General features: G+C 46.3%; 1 protein-coding gene across 2 annotated transcripts in view; it reads left to right on the forward strand.

Annotated features, from left to right (window-relative positions):
- CLPTM1 (CLPTM1 regulator of GABA type A receptor forward trafficking) overlaps positions 1-17,556 on the forward strand; it is a 409,252-nt gene that overhangs the window by 216,995 nt on the left and 174,701 nt on the right. For both annotated transcript variants that reach the window (XM_085625718.1, XM_085625717.1), the window contains exon 9: positions 12,263-12,356. In XM_085625718.1, the coding sequence (XP_085481844.1) occupies positions 12,263-12,356 (94 nt within the window). The remainder of the gene's footprint in view (positions 1-12,262; positions 12,357-17,556) is intronic.

Below are 17,556 nucleotides of genomic sequence, written 5' to 3' on the forward strand. Positions count from 1 at the left end.
TGATCGTCAGTTAGTAGTACTGGGCAGATATAGAGCAATGAGGTAAAGACTCCTGAGACTGACTGTTAAGGCCACACTTACTGGTGGGAAGGCGAGTCGACCATGGCAGAGGGAGGTCTAGTGAAGGAAAGTTTCCCATCCTGATGAGGCAAAACTTGATTTTGTGGTGCACAGAGAAAGTGTCAGACATGTATTTTTGCACTCCTCTTTGCTGTAACTCCTCCGTACAAGATGTGCACGTTCTACCCCTAAAAGCCCAGGGATCCTGTTTAAAGGATTCTTTATGGAGCACTTTGTTTAGCGCTATTCTGAAAGGCTGATGGGGGTGGTTTTGATTTTGATTTCAAAGTAGTTTTGAGTTCCAAAGCTTCCAGTAAGGCATGCATTCAGGGATTTTGAGTATCTAGATTGTTTACTGAAGATGCTTCCAGCCAGGTTAAGTTCTTCAGTGTTTCTGCTTTTGTGGTACACTTTGTGTAGGTATTTAAGGGTGCCTGATTGCACAACATAAATTCCAATCTGATCTGTGCTGCGGCGGAGTGTTGGGGGAGCTTGAATAGTGACCTGAAGACAGAACTCTGGGATTTGTTCAAGAAAGTTACCAGTTTCCCAGTAGCTCAGTGTGGGAATGAGTTTAGCTTTTACTATCTTCTGCAGAGTCTATATATATGGGCTGCTTTGTTCTTTTGAAGATAGTTTGAAAAGCAAATTGTAGTGAGGTGGCTTTAGGTTTTAAAGAATTTAAGTGGGATAAGTGCCCTCCCTTTTTGTCTAACCAGCATCTGAGGTACTTGTATCTGGGGGCTCTTGTCAAGCAGCTTATCTTGGGATGCTATGTTGCGGGTTTGGTCCTTTTCCACCCACAGATCACAATGTTAGTATTTTCGAAATTCATATATTGTGTTCGTACTACTGTGCCGGTTTAAGACTTCAATCAGCCTTTGTAGTCTATTTGCTGTTTGGCTTAAAAGGATGACGTCATCAGCATAAAGCAAGGAAGTGATAGGACAATTTCCCACTTTAGATGCGTTCGTGACTACAGCGTCCAGCGCAGGAACTAGATTACTCATTAGTAAGTCAAAAAGGGCATTCAGGTCTTCCAGTAGTAAAGATGTGAAATATTTTGCTTCAACATCTAAGAGGGCTATGAGACGGTAGCTCTTGGGTTTCACCAGTTGGCATTTTTTGTAGATGCAGCGCAGAATTGACCGTTGCCAAGACAGGGGGATGAAGTCTGTGGTAAGATAAGTTATAAATAGCTTTTCCATCAGTTGTGACCAGAGCTCAATGTCCTGTTTGCAGACTGAAGAAGAGATGCCGTTTGGGCTGGGGGCGCTGTTGGCTCTGCTTTTTTTGCCTTCCTCAACGCATCTTAGCTAGTACCAGATACTGTGCCTACATTAGATCTAATGAGTTGATTGAGTCGTTAGAACTTAGTGAAGCTAGAATGAAAAAGCCCACTATCACCATGTTTTTGTAAAGTGTTGAGGTCTCACTATATGTAGTTTTCAATACTCTGCCAATTGAGTATTGAACCAGGGGGACAAATGTAATTTAATCAGTGCCTTTGCTTTGATTTTTTTGCAGATAAGGGAGCTGTATGCGTGTTTGGTGGGAACATGTCCCTTAGTAGAGGAGGTTTGTCCCAACTGTGACTTTTACTGAAGTATTTCTGAATGCAGTGATTAGACTTTTAGAAGGCAGGGAGTCTTTGCAGGTTTGCTAGATAAGGGTCTCTCAAATTGACTGTTCTTGAAGGTTAATTGCGAGTCTAGGATCTGGATCATATTGCTGTAAAAATTGAATGGTGTGGTTGTTAAGTAAAATCTATGTTTGATGATAGATTTAAAGTCATTTTAACAAATAGAGAAATGCCTTTAACCCTGTGGATGCTCATTACGGAATGGTTCCATTATGAGCACCAGTTCTCCTGTGCTCATGACGGAACCATTCCGTCATGAGTACAGGCAGGCAAAACCCCTCTGCTGCAGACAGCAGAGGGATTTCCCCTTTTTTTTTTTTTTTGCCTTGGGAGGTGGGGAAGAGCTTCCCCAACCTCCTAAGGCCTGTTAGGGGTTTTTCATTGCAAGGATGATCGCGCGCATGGCGCGCTCATCATTACAATGAAAACGAAACAAACTTAGTTTGTTTCACAGTTTCGGTGCTTGTGGGGCGATCTCAGCCCCTCGAGCACCGAAACACATGGGAGTGGTATTGTTGAAAAGGGGAGAATCTCTCCTTTCCAATGGTACCATTCCCTAGTGGATCCCTGCCTGGGATCACCCCAGGAGGGCGATCCCCAAGCAGGGATCCACCTACTAGCACCAGGGAGGGGGGAGCGCCGGAGACAGTCTTTCTGCCCTGCCCTGGGGGGCCCTCTCAAGCCATACCTTGCTGGACTTCCCCAGGTGTCTAGTTTTCAGAAATGTGTGGGTTTTGTAGTTTCCCAAGGTGGCTGCCGAGCCCGGGGCCAAAAACCCTGGTGCCCCCCCCTTGCAAAACCAGGTTGTTTTGTGATATATAATTTTGATGTTTCCTCAATACGTTTTGGGCCTTTTCTTGTCGCGGGCACTAGGCCTACCCACACAAGTGAGGTACCATTTTCCTCGGAAGACTTTGGGGAATGCGAGGTTGGTGGAATTTTGTGGATCCACGCAGATTCCACAACTACCCACCACAGAAATGTTAGGATTTTCTTTTTTTGTTTTTTTTTACAAAGTTTGAGGTTTGCAAGGGATTCTGGGTAACAGAACCTGGTGAGAGCCAGACAAGTCAACCCATCCTGGATTTCCCTGGGTGTCTAGTTTTCAAAAATGTATAGGTTTGGTAGTTTTCCCTAGGTTCCAGAAGAGCTAGGGTTAAAAATCTACAGCTAGGCACTTTGCAAAAAAAGGGTCCATTTTCACTGTGAAAATGTGGTGTGTCCATGTTGCGTTTTGGGCCGTTTTCTGTTGCGGGCACTAGGCCTACCCTCACAAGTGAGGTACCATTTTTCTCAGACGTGTTTGGGGAATGCTGGGTGGGTGGAATTATTTGGATCCGCACAGATTCCAGAACTTTCCACCAGAGAAATGTGAGGAAAATGCGTCTTTTTTTGACAAAGTGGATTTCAGGTCAATTTATAATGATGATTACCGGAGTTCCCAGCCTGACGAGGGGAAATAATTCAAGCATGTGAATATATGAAATATACCAATGCTATTGAAGCATAGTTACAGGTAAGTAATGTGCTTCCTTTTTCACCACTTGGAGGTTCAGTAAACCCTCTCTTCGAGGCATATGAGCTGCAGATTACACACTTTTGCATAGATCGCCATCTGGTGTTGGGCCCGGATGTTTGCAGTTTGTTTTTCCTCTTGAAAAATCTTTGGAAGTCACGAGTTCGGTGACTGTTTTTTTCCGCCATCGGGCTCGGATGTAATACTTCGCGCTCTGGTTCCGAACATTTCCAGTTCGACGATCGAAGCGGAATCCTCTCTCATCGCGGTATTGTTCAGATCCAGATCTCCTCAATCACCTTCTCTTCGACACATCTTCGATTCCAGTCGTCGACGGCGGCCTTCGGGCCTATCCAAGCTCCGGTCCCGGCTGATGGAAAGAACTCCATTCAAGAAGTGCCCTCGATGTGGGTCCAAATTTCCCCACACCGATCTTCATGAGGTGTGCAACCTCTGCCTCTCCCCTGAACACGAGGCTCGAGACTGTCCCGCCTGCAAGTCTTTCAGATCGAAAAAGACTATTCGAGATCGAAGGGCCAGACGAAACATGGCGCACTCCTCGACCTCCGTTCCAGTCGACATCTTCGGGGACGACGTCGAAGATCCGGGACAGCAGCACACCGAAGAGGACCTAGTCAGTGCTTTTGAAGCCTTCGACTCGGATGTGGAGGACATCACCCCGGCGCAGAGGGCCGTGAGTACTATACCCCCTCCCACACCCACGCTGACACCCAAAAAGGCTTCGGTCACGCCTTCGCCTCCGGGCCTAGGCAAGACCAGAGACACTGCTTCAAACACCCCACCATCGGGCCCGGTGAAGAAGCCAAATAAGCCTTCCGGCGACTTGGGCTCGAGCCAGCCTGCCGAGAAACACACTTCGGCACCGAAAAAGAGACCGGCCTCTACCTCGACACCGAGCTCCGCACCAATGTCCTCGGTGTCAAAACCCAGCCTTTCGGTACCGACCAAACCCCATAAGGCCCTCGGCACTGACACTTCCGCGCCGAAGCCCACCTCTGCGCCGACCAAGAAATCGGAGGTTCCCAAAAAGCACGGAACGGACAAGCCTAAAAAGTCATAGGCCCCGAAACCTTTGGCGCCAACGGAACAAACATTGTCACAGGAACTGTTTACACCGGATCCCTTGCAAAAGACACTTACCAAGGATCCAAAAACTGGATATTTGGCACTCTCTTCTAAAAAGAGACATTTGGACAAACCGGCTCCACCTCCACCTGCAAAGAGGAAAGACTCTGCTACCTCCCCTTTCAGAATGCCTTCCCCGCCTCCTCTACCTCCTCCACCCTCTCCACCCCCGCCCCCTCCGCCTTCTCCACCCCCTCCACCCCCACCTCATCGCTCCCTGACCCCTTCTCCAGACTATGATCAGGGGGACCCATATTACGATCCAGGGGATGTGCCACAAGACCCCACCCCTACAGGATCCCCAGACCCATGGGATAACTATAATAATCCAGACATTCCACAAGATGGCCTTTACCCGTCCAGGCCATCTCCACCGGAAGACTCATTAGGTTTCCACCACCTACTTCAGAGGGCGGCACATTATCACGGGGTAGAACTACACACTGACCCAGTAGAGGAGGATTTCCTCCTAGACACCTTTGATACTGCACATAGGTCTACCTCCATACTACCTATGCTCAAGGGGGTAATAAAACATGCACCAGAGGTTTTTAAGGACCCAGTCAGGGCTAGGGTCATTAACCCACGCATAGAGAAAGTACAAAGCTACCCCCACAGATCCTGCCTATATCAAAGGGCCAGCGCCACTAGATTCCCTAGTGGTTTCCACTGCACGGAAGAGGTCAAACTCCCAGGCGTCAAGCGAAGCACCACCACCTGACAAAGAGTCAAAGCTACTGGACGCGTCAGGAAAGCGCACTGCGTCACAGGCAGCCAATATATGGCGTATCGCCAACACTCCAGCGCTATTGGCCAGATACGATAGAGCGCATTATGACGAATTAAAAACCATCATGCACCATCGTCCCAGAAAAATACTAAAATAGAGCCAATGAATTAATTCAAGAGGGTAAGACTATAACTAACACCTCTATACGCTGTGCCTTCGACGCAGCAGACACAGCCTCCAGGGCCATTAACACTAGCGTCCTCCTCCGTCGCCATGCTTGGCTAAGAGTTTCAGGCTTTAAACCGGAGTTACAGGCCTCCATCCTAAATCATCCCTTTGACCAAGAACATCTATTCGGCCCAAAGGTAGATGAGGCCGTCGAGAAAATGAAGGACACGGATACGGCGAAATCTATGGGAGCTCTGCAGTCACACCCTCCTAGGCGCTCCTTTCGCCGCTCTTCCTTTCGGGGTACGGCTAGAGGCTACTGCTCAGATAGCGTGTCCACTTCCTACAAATCCCCTGCTCAATCCACCTTCACAAGGGGTTATCAAAGAGGCGGCTATAGGGGCAATAACAAAGGCAGAGGCAAAACATATACCGCCCGCTCTGCCACACCGTCTACCGAATGACTTCCCCCCGCTCCCTCCAGACCATCCCGCTCCGGTCAGGGGCAGGCTACAAAATTTCCTTCAGGTCTGGGAGACCATCACCTCAGACAGAGGGGTGACCCAAATTAATCGCTCAGGGTACTGCCTAGAATTGACATCTACCCCCCCCCCCCCCCCCAACATTCCACCTAGGCAACGCTCAATGTCACAAGAACATTCCACATTACTGAAACAGGAGGTAATCTCCCTCCTACAAAAACATGCAATAGAACAAGTCCCCGCCAATCAGCAAAATTTAGGGGTCTACTCCCTATATTTTCTGATACCAAAATGAGACGAGACTCTACGACCTATTCTAGATCTCCGGCCTATTCTAGATCTCCGGCCTCCAAACACATATATACATTCGGACCATTTTCACAAGGTAACACTTCAGCAGGTACTTCCGCTCCTCTCCCAGAACGACTTTCTCCACACTGGACTTGAAAGACGCATACTTTCACATTCCGGTACACCATGCTCACAGAAAGTACCTCAGATTTGTAGTGGACGGGCAACACTACCAGTTCAAGGTGCTCCCATTCGGGGTCACAACAGCACCAAGGGTATTCACCTAGTGCCTAGCGGTGGTGGCGGCACGTCTCAGAAGACAGCACATTCACGTCTTCCCATATTTGGACGACTGGCTAATAAAAGCCACGTCCTACAACCAATGTGTACACCACACCGCCACTACAATCCAACTACTTCACCAGCTAGGCTTCACGGTGAACCACCAAAAGTCCCAGCTAACACCATCCCACATAAAGCGATACCTCGGTGCCACCATAGACACCTAAAAAGCCATAGCCTACCCCAATCCTGCCAGGATTGCAAGCATTCAGGCTTTGCGTCAAAGATTCATACCTCAACACTCTCTCCAAGCAAGAGTGTTTATGCAACTGATAGGGATGATGGCCTCTTGCATTTTCATAGTGCCTCATGTAAGACTCCAGATGCGTCCACTCCAAGAGTGCTTAGCGCGCCAATGGAACCAGGCCCAGGGGCAACTGACAGATCTGGTGTTGGTAGACGGTCGCACCCATCGCTCTCTGCAGTGGTGGAACACCACAAATCTTTCCAGAGGTCGACCGTTCCTGGACCCGGTTCCACAAATAATCCTAACAGACGCATCGCTCTCCGGCTGGGGAGCTCATCTATTACACCTCACAGTGCAGGGCACATGGACGCCGCAACAAAAGTTACTCCATATCAACCATCTGGAGTTACTGGCAATCTTTCTAGCCCTGAAATCCTTTCAGAGACTGATCTTAGGCAAGGCAGTCCTCATTCGCACAGACAACATGACGGCCATGTGCTACATTCAAAAACAAGGCGGCACACTCTTCACAGCTCTCTCAACTAGCACAGAGCATATGGAGATGGGCAATTCCACACAAAATCTTTCTCCTAGCCCAACATGTCCCAGGAGTCCAAAACACCATTGCAGATCTGCTCAGCAGACAGACGCAGCAGATCCATGAGTGGGAACTTCACCCACAAGTTCTTCACCCGTTCTTTCAGATGTGGGGGCATCCACAGATAGACCTCTTCGCCACCCACGAAAACAAAAAATGCCCAAGCTTCACCGCCAGATACCCACACCCATTGTCCAAAGGCAATGCGATATGGATGAACTGGTCAGGCAAATTTGCGTACGCCTTTCCACCTCTCCCACTAATTCCATTAGTGGTGCAAAAGCTACAACAGCATTCACTCACACTGATCCTAGTAGCTCCAACGTGGGCCAGACAACCGTGGTACACCACGCTGTTGGAACTCTCGGAAGTCCCACACCAAAAGCTACACCACTCACCATGCCTCCTAACCCAGAACCATGGAGAGATCAGATACCCGGACCCAGCTCAGCTCAACCTTGCGATCTGGCTCCTGAGATCCTAGAATTCGGATACCTTAACCTTCCCCCCTGACTGTATGAACGTCATTAGAGAAGCTAGACGCCCTACCACTAGAGCCTGGTACGCTGCCAAGTGGAAAAGATTTGTTGTTTATTGCCATAACACAATCCATCCTCGGCGCATCTATACAGCACATCATATGCTACTTGCTCCATTTACAAAGGTGTAACCTAGCATATACATCCATTCAGCTACACCTTGCAGCAATTGCCGCTTACCTACAGAACAGACAGCACCTGTCACTTTTCAGAGTGCCTGCCATTAAAGCCTTCATGGAATGCCTCAAACGAATAATTTTCCCCAGAGTACCACCCTCACCTGTGTGGAACTTAAATATAGTTCTCACAAGGCTAATGGGACCGCCCTTCGAACCTTTGCAAAAATGTGAACTGCAATTTCTCACATGGAAGACAGCTTTTCTTGTAGCCATCACGTCCCTTAGAAGGGTCAGTGAGTTACAAGCACTTACTATACAGGAACCTTTTCTCCAAATGCACCAGAACAAGGTTGTTCTCTGTACCAACCCAAAATTCCTACCCAAAATCATCTCACCCTTTCATCTAAACCAATCGGTAGAATTACCGGTATTTTTCTCACAACCTCAAACGGTTGCAGAAAGGGCTCTACACACGCTAGATGTTAAACGGGCCTTACTTTACTATATCCAGAGAACACAACCTTTCAGAAAGACAAAACAACTATTTGTCTCTTTCTTTCCACCACACAAAGGCAACCCCATCTCTAAATCAGGGATAGCTAGGTGGATTGTAAAATGCATACAGATTTGCTACCACAAAGCAAAACAAGCGCCATCTGTTCCCCCAAAGCCCACTCTACACGAAAGTTAGGGGCTTCTATGGCTTTTCTAGGGAACATCCCATTAGATGATATCTGCAAAGCAGCTACATGGTCCACACCACACACTTTCACTAAACATTACTGTGTAGATGTGCAAACCAAGCAACAAGCTAGTGTGGGCCAGGCTGTACTAAAAACACTATTTCAAACCACTGCAACAGATAAGGGTGGTCGCCGCTAAGGTGGGAACTGCTATATAGTATATGCAAAAGTGTGTAATCTGCGGCTCATATGCCTCGAACGGAATATGCTACTTACCAGTATGCATCTGTTCTTGGCATGTAGAGCTGCAGATCTACACACGCCCACCCGCCTCCCCGGCTACCTGTATCTGTTCCAGTCTATCTTACTTAGATACAACACACATGGGTTTCTTCACTGTTATTACTACGCTCCATCTTTCCCTGTTGGCGAAAAACAATCTGAGGATGGAGCCGAAGCCCATGCGCAATACCATCCAAGGGAGGAGTCACCGACCTCGTGACTTCCAAAGACTTTCCAAGAGGAAAAACAAACTGCAAACATCCGGGCCCAACACCAGATGGCGATCTATGCAAAAGTGTGTAGAACTGCAGCTCTACATGCCAAGAACAGATGCATACTGGTAAGTAGCATATTCCTTTCCCTGGGACTGCTGAAAATGTTCCCAGAGTAACTGTATCAGATCTGACCCTCATGTTTCCCCTGCATTAGTGTCCCGAAGTATAAGCGCCTGTTTTAAAGCCTCTCGTAAGAGTAACATTACTGGATGATCTATTCTTCCATGTGCTCTGGATGCCTAACGCGGAGTTTTGGGAGGGAGCCTCTGCGATTTAGATTGACAGATAGATTAAGGTGTGATGGCTTGTATGTGAAGTGTTGTATAAGGCATCTGGAAAAGATCTGGCCTCTTAATTTGTTTCAAAGACATTGGTAGATACATGTTGAGGGCCTTTGGAGGAGCAAGCTTGCATCTTTTCTCACATGCTTAAGTTTTGTATTGAGTGGCCTACTTTAGTTCCAGCAGACTCCCCTTGCCACAGCTTCTACTTCCCCTTGCCACAGCTTCTACTTCCCCTTGCCACAGCTTCTACTTCCCCTTGCCACAGCTTCTACTTCCCCTTGCCACAGCTTCTACTTCCCCTTGCCACAGCTTCTACTTCCCCTTGCCACAGCTTCTACTTCCCCTTGCCACAGCTTCTACTTCCCCTTGCCACAGCTTCTACTTCCCCTTGCCACAGCTTCTACTTCCCCTTGCCACAGCTTCTACTTCCCCTTGCCACAGCTTCTGCTTCCCCTTGCCACAGCTTCTGCTTCCCCTTGCCACAGCTTCTGCTTCCCTTGACTCTGTAGGCAAACTTCCAGATGTAGCAGGGGCTAATTATGTGCTTTTTGTTTTTTACTTACCCTCTGCATTGCCTGTATATGAATTCAATACGTCTGTTGGGGCATGAAACACATTCCATATTTAGAATGTAAAACACCAACTGCAGAGTGAAATCATGAGTAATCCCACAGCTAGAGGTATGTTCCCTAGAATACTTTGAAGAAAACTGTCTTGATGTAGGTTTTTGTACCTCATGCAGGATAGGGGGGTAATAGATGTGCTTGTTAGCGGAGATACAATCTTTCATTGATTTAAGGATTAGACGGTTGCTCTGCGTGCTGTGATATGGGAAGAAATTAAAACTGCATTACCAAAACAATTAGCTGGTTGCAGACTTTCGATCTGGCTATGTGTGTCCTAGAGGCAAAATACTATGGGACTCAATACTCCTACATGCCCGCATTAAAATATCTTTAAACAAGCAAATAAAGACTATCTCATGGAACAGGGGTAGGAGGCTCAAGTAAAAGAAGTCAAGGGTGGGCAGTCATTTACTATAGTACACAACTCGCCTGCAGTCATACTTACCGACTGTGAGATTTTTATGAAAGCAAATTGCTTCATGTGCTTTTTGGCCTGTGTCAAACTATGGATTACCTGCCTAAATTGTCAAGGAATCCATTGTGCTCTAAATGCAGGGTCTGTCATCTACGCATGGAAAACCTGACTCAAATCAACGTACCCCAAGCTGCTGACTGAACGTAAGGCTCTGCTGTGCAACCTTTTTAATCAGAACCTGCCGTCACACCTTACTCTTTTGTTTAAAAGTTGAATGCTCCCAAGTGGTTGCGGTCTTCATAAAATTTATCATAAAAGCTGATAGTCTGTTAGATGAAGATTAAGACCCCGCAATGTGAAGAAGTAGTAACAATGGCTCCACACTGATGCAAGTCAAGGTTTCCTATGTTCTCTTTTGCACCTTTTTAGCGGCTTTGCGCAGTTACTTCAGCACTTTACTCCTAGATAAAATGGAAGCAGCGTTTCAGGACATGAAGTGGAACATGGTCCAAGGGAACATGAGGAGATACCATTGAGGACATTTCCTAATTTGACACTTATTATTAACTTTGGCACGGTACTGCACATTTTGCACTACCTGTAAAGTGGATAGGTCGCTGTCAGATAAATTGTTAATTGCAGATAGTTTAGTATAAGGGGGGCCGAAAAAATGTGTTTTTTAGCTTGATGTCTCCCTCCAGTTTTAGAAAATTTTATTTCACACCTGCACTTAACATTTGGTTTGGAAGGGGCAATAAAAGATAATAGGTAATAACGTGCAATAAGAGAATATGGGGCGATACTGCTGTCTAGAATGAGTCTTTCCCTTGCCCTGTTTCTCTTTTATAAAACCCTAGCACTTTTAGGGGGATTGAGTAAATGGTTTTTAACTTGATGTTTTTTTCCCTCTATTTTTAGCAAATTTTATCTGCGCTTTATATCTTGCATTATGAAGGTGTCAATGTAAAGTAATAGTCCACAATGTAGAGCAAGAGGACGTTACTGCTGTTTAGAGTATGTCTACCCTTCCCTTGTTTAGCTTGCATATTGCCTTTGCACTAATAGTTCCCTTTGTGCTGTCACACTTGCACTAACATCTGGTTTTATGGAAGAAGTATTGCAAGACAGGGATGGGACACATTGGAAGTAAGATAATGTGGGGTGACCTTACTCCCCTGAAAGATGTTATTGTTTTAATTTTCTGTGAGCCATTTTAATGTATTGTATTGTGATGTGTTATATGTATGTTTTTAATTAACTGAAATAAGATTGACTTGGCTGTTGCTCTGCATAGCTTGGAATATTACGCTACTTAGCCAACATTTACTTCTATAGCCATTACATAGTAAATATTGATGTTATTGCATGCTTGTTATACTAAAACATTGTCACTACATATATAAAATGTTGTCACTACATACATAACATATTTTCCTACCACATGACACCATTACATTAAGCCTGCCTCATAATTTCTACTTCCCTAGCTCCAAGCCCCTATTGCCAATGTACTCCATATATTTGCGGCATAGGTTACAATGTAATGGTTTGACCGTGCAATATGGTGGCAATATGGTGGTGATGGAGTAATCACTGCAAAATCTATGTGATTTCTCTGACATGTAACAAAACTGAATCCACTGCTTTAGGTTAGAAAAAGGGTAAGTTTTACTTTTCCACTTACCAACCCTAGGTCCTCCTTGGAAGCCTCCCTCTCTTTCTATTCATGTTATCGTGCTTCAGTCTCCAAACCCCTGGCAGTTCCCCCAATTTCAATGTTCTTGGCAGTTTTTTTCTTTCTTTCATCTTTCCTTCATGCCAATTCATGATACTTCTTTAGAGGCATACTGATCTGTATTTTATCATTTTCTCATCAGGTTGCTCTGATCGAGACCAACCCATACCTTTTGGCTGTGACGATTGTTGTTTCCATCGTTCACAGCGTCTTTGAATTCCTTGCTTTCAAGAACGGTAAGTGGCAATTGTAACATTTTCAGTGTTATTTCTAAAAGCAGATTAGCGGTTCAAAAAATAAAGCATCAAAAACAGTATTATAAACGTACTGTGTTTTGCTGGCATTTCTCTGTTTGAGTCGTGTGCTGTAGATACACATGCTTTGCACACTCCTGCCATCTAGAGTTGGGTCTGGATGTTTGCAAGTTGTTTTTCGTCTTAGAAGCCTTTTCAAGTCACAAGGGATTGTGACTCCTCCTTTCAGTGATAGTACGCATGGGCATCGACTCCATTGTTGGATTGTTTTCTTTCTGCCATTAGGTTCGGACGTGCATTGCAGCGCTCCAGTTCGAGACCTTTTTTGGGATCCCTTCATTGCGCAATCCACTTTACTATTGTCTGTATTGTTTCAAACGCGTTTTCCCTACTTGCGCCTGTCGAAAATCGTAAAACTTTACCTAGTCCAGTAGGAACACTCAAACCGCAACCTTCAGGCCTAGCCCGTTCGAGTTATCTTCCACTCTACAACATCTACATCGAGTAGTCCGCTGATGGAGCAGACTCAGTTTCAGTTCTGCCCTCGGTGCTGAGCACCGACCTTCAGAAAGTCTTTAATGTGTCTCTCCCTGGAGCTTAGAGAAGAAGATTGTGATACCTGTTAGTTGTTTTAATCCAAGAAGACCTTGCGGGATAATTGTGCTCGATGAAAAGAGATGCAGAGCATTGAAGACACTCCTGATATTAGAGAACAAGATATCGAACAGGAAGACATGGAATCGTCGGCAGCTGAAGAGGAAGACATTTTCTCTAGTCAAGACTCAGATTCCGAACTAGACATCGAACTGGAGTCCCACTACGTTCCAGCTGGTCAAGGTGCCGGTAGGACCCAAACCCCTTTGCCCATACAAAAACCTGCTTCCACCAAGCAAAAAGCAGCCGGGCCAGAACTGTCATCCGACCATGGTAAGCACCAAGATTCTGCTTCCAACACTCTGCCCTTTGTCTTGGCACCGAAAGCACAACTAAAGCCTTCCGGCTTGGCCTCGAGCTGAGACTCCACCTTCGCTCCAAAATCTTCGGTTCTGATAGACAAAAAAGAGAAATCTTGGTGCAGAAACACAAACATAAACACAAACACAAAGCTTCCGGGGTCAATTCTTGAAACAGTGCAGTAAAGACTGGATTCTAAACATAAAAAAAATCATCTTCTAGAGACGGGGCACATCATAACAAAACCTGCACTACCACCATCCTCTAGAGCAGAGACTCCTTCTCTAGAGTACACTTGATATAAAATTCCTTTAAAAAAGGACATTGCTACCAGTCCCTTACACTCTGTTCCTCATTACCCACCACCACCAGCTTCACCTGTATTAATACCTTATTCACCAGAACATCCTTTAAACATTACACCTCAGGGTTCCCCTTACACAGTCTGATGCAGATGTAGGGGATGACACCTATGACGCACTACCAGATCCATGGCATGATTACAAGTGGATCCTCCAGGAGACACAGACCCTGACCTCTACCCTGCAAAACCCTCACCTTCTGATGACAACACCTTATATTGAAAATTGATAGCCAGGGCGGCTGCATACCATGAGGTCACCTTACATAGAGAAGCCTTAGGGGAAGACTTACTATTTGAAACATTGGGGGCTACATGTAAAAGTGCCCTCTTTTTGCATGGTTGCCCCCACTTTTTGCTAAACTGCTGATGTACTTTGAGTGTGCACTGGACTCCTACGGAACAGGTACCCAGGGCCTATGTTCTTTCCCTAAAACTGCATTGATAACAAAACCCAATTGGCACTCTGGCCACAGGTCAGCCCCTTGTAAATGGTACCAAGGGGACTGTGGCCAGGAAAAGGCCTCTAAGGGCTGCAACACTTATTGTGCCACCCTTAGAGACCATGTACCTTTACACATGCTAACGCTGCCTTTGCAGGCTGTATGTTTTGGTGCAAAACAAAGTGAAGAGTCAACATGGCACATATCCCTGTTGCCATGCCTACAACCCACTGCCCTGGCATAGATCAGCCACCCCTCAAGCTGGGTGTACTATACCAGTGCTGAGGGTACCGGTGCATGAGCCCTGTACCCCTACAGCGTCTAAGCCAATTCTTAGACATTGTAAGTACAGTAATGCCATTGGGAGTATATGGTGCTGGGAGTTAGTCATTACGAACTCCACACTACCATAATGGCTTTACTGAAAACTGGGAGGTTTGGTATCAAACTTCTCAGCACATTAAACCCACACTGATGCCAATGTGGGTTTGAATGAAAAATGCACACCGAGGGCATCTTAGAGATGCACCCTGAAAACTAACCCACCACTAGTGTCCACTCTGAGTGGCTGCTCATCAGCTGCCCCCACCAGACATGTTTCTGGACCCCTGGGTGGAGAGCCTGCTGCTCTCGGGGGTCTGAAACAATGCACATCCTGGGACGAGGTGCAAAGCCTCCTCCCCAGGATGGCAGTGTCCACAAAGGGGAAGCTTCAAAGGCTTGCCGCCTTTGTGAGCTTCACACAGCCTTTTGCTGCTTCCAGCAACTGGCCTCCTCCTGGTTTTGACCCCAACTTAGGGCGGGAGAATCGGCGGGAAAACCAAGTGAGGAAGGGAGGTTTGCCCACCTTTGCCAAACCCATCCCTCAGGTGGGGAAGGTGAGGTGAAGCACAACTCTCAGTCCCTGCCATCTTGCAGATGGGAGTGAGGCATATGTCCCTCTCCCACTGTAAGGTAACATAATAGGTGGTGTACCCACCCTAAAGATAATAGGTAATAACGTGTAATCAGAATATGGGGCAAAACTGCGATCTAGAATAAGTCTTACCCTTGCCCTGTTTCTCTTTTATACAACCCTAGCACTTTTAGGGGGATTGAGTAAATGGTTTTCAACTTGATTTCTTCTTCCTTCACTTTTAGCAAATTTTATCTGGTCACACCTGCACTTCATATCTTGCATTATGAAGGTGGCAATGTAAAGTAATAGTCCACAATGTACTTACCTGTAACACCCCTAAATCTAGTATTTAGGGGCACCCCTGAACCTTGCCTTCTCAGACAAGAAACGACCAAGAAGAAAACTAGGATGACCGAATGGAGGCACAGAAGCTAAGCAACAGAGGACACCCACTGACTTGGCCTGTCCCCACCTCGAACCTGCAGAAGTGAAACTCTGGTGTGTCCTGCAACCTCAAGAACCCCAAGGACCTGCCCTGCCTTCAGCAGAGAAGACTTTGTCTCCCGTGAACACCAAATTTGTTCACCCACAGACTCTGGCTCCAGCCAAATCTGCGAGTCTGCACAACTTTGCACCCATAACCAACCGCCTGAGTTCGAATGGCCCAACACCACGAGGATGTCTCCCCGGCGATTCTTACCTGAGATCTGGTGATGTCTGACCTGCCTCGATTCTCCCAGCCAAGCCTGCAGCCTCTTTCTGGAGGGTCCCCCGAGCGCGACCAGAGATGTTGAGAGAAACCCGACTCCTAAAGACACCCCTGCACCCGAAGTTCCACAGACCTGGGTTGCCCAACAGACTGTGTCCAAGCATCCCAACTTACCTCTCCAACCGGTGGTCACCTCCAGAATATCTCCAACCCAGATCCTGCAGTCTTTATTGAAACCGGAGAATCCCCCTTGAAACCAACAGGGCACCCGACGCCAAAACCGCACCATGCACCCAGCTGCCCCAGCGCCGTTGCAGGTGTACTTTGGTTGCTAACTCGGGTCCCCCTTTTCCCTGAGCCTAACACAAGGAGTTTTGCTCCCACAACCCTGTGGCCTGGTCATGAGCAGCGATCCAACCGGAGGCCCCCTATCCTCCCTTGGATAGTATTGGGCCTCAGCACCCTGCCGCCCTAGTGCCGCGGAGGGTGCTTTGAGAGTGCATCCTTGACTCTGGGGGAACCCTTGTTCTAACCCCAGAAACTAAACCCCAAGGACAAAGTTCTTGCCTGTTAACCGATTAACTTCATTTCTCTCCATCGGGATACATTAACTGTTTAAGTGGAGTTGATTGGTATAAAAACCTGAAAAACTACAACTGTGCCAAACTGATTTTACTTACATTTTCTCTGGGAAATGTCCCAGTGTGATATCCAGGCATATCACACTGAGCAGAAAAAGTAACAAAGTAATCTGGAAAGTAATTTCAACATTTTAATTTACCTGTATTTCAATAAACTACATTTGAACCTGCATTCAATTGTAAACTCTGCTTACGATTTTGCAAAGCATTTATTTCACATACCTGTGCCAGGCTTGGCTTGGTTCTAGAAATAAAATAACTTAATATTTGCATACAAACAAAATTGAGTTCAGTTTTTGAGTGTGTGACATCATTTGCTGATTGTGTGTACAACAAATGCTTAACACTACCCTCTTATAAAGCCTTACTGCTCGCCCACACTACCACAAATAGAGAGTAAGGTCCTATCTACTTTTACCTTTTGCCTACCTTTGGGGTACCACTGGACTCGGACCACACTATACCTAATTTTGGTGTAGTATATACAGAGCCAGCTTCCTACACTACACATAAAACATCAGTCCCTCCCAATGTTACAAGTAATGATGCATCATGCAGAGGATATTTTTAAGGACCCTGCACAAGCATGTATTATAACACCTAGAGTTGACATAAAATACAACCCCCATCATCTGACCCAATTTTTATTAGAGGTCAGCTTACACCACATTCTTTGTTCGTGTCTAATGTTCGAAAAAAGAGCAAATTCGCAAACATCTGCTGATGCACCACCTCCAGACAAAGAATCTAAATAAATTGATACCTCAGGCAAAAGAGTGACTGCACAATCAGCCAATCACTGGGGTGTAGCTAACATATAAGGTTTGCTTGCTAGGTATGATAGAGCCGACAAAGATGGAATGGAAGAATTCAATACCTCCCAGAGGAGCGCAGGAAAAAATGCTAATAATTAGTTCAGGAGGGAAAATTAATCCCCAACTCCTCCATCAGGTGTGCACTAGATGCTGCTGATACTGCAGCCAAAGGAGTTAACAGCAGCATTCTCCTCCGAAGACACGCATGGCTCTGTAAATCTGGTTTTAAACCAGAAGTCCAACAAATAATATTAAATGCGCCTTTTGACAAAGAACATCTTTTCGGACCCTGTGAGAAGCTGTCCTGGTAGATAATGTACACTTATGTAAGTGGACACCTTGCACCATTCCAGACAACCCT

The sequence above is a fragment of the Triturus cristatus genome, chromosome 9 (genome assembly GCF_964204655.1).
Source record: "Triturus cristatus chromosome 9, aTriCri1.1, whole genome shotgun sequence".
Lineage (NCBI taxonomy): Eukaryota > Metazoa > Chordata > Amphibia > Caudata > Salamandridae > Triturus > Triturus cristatus.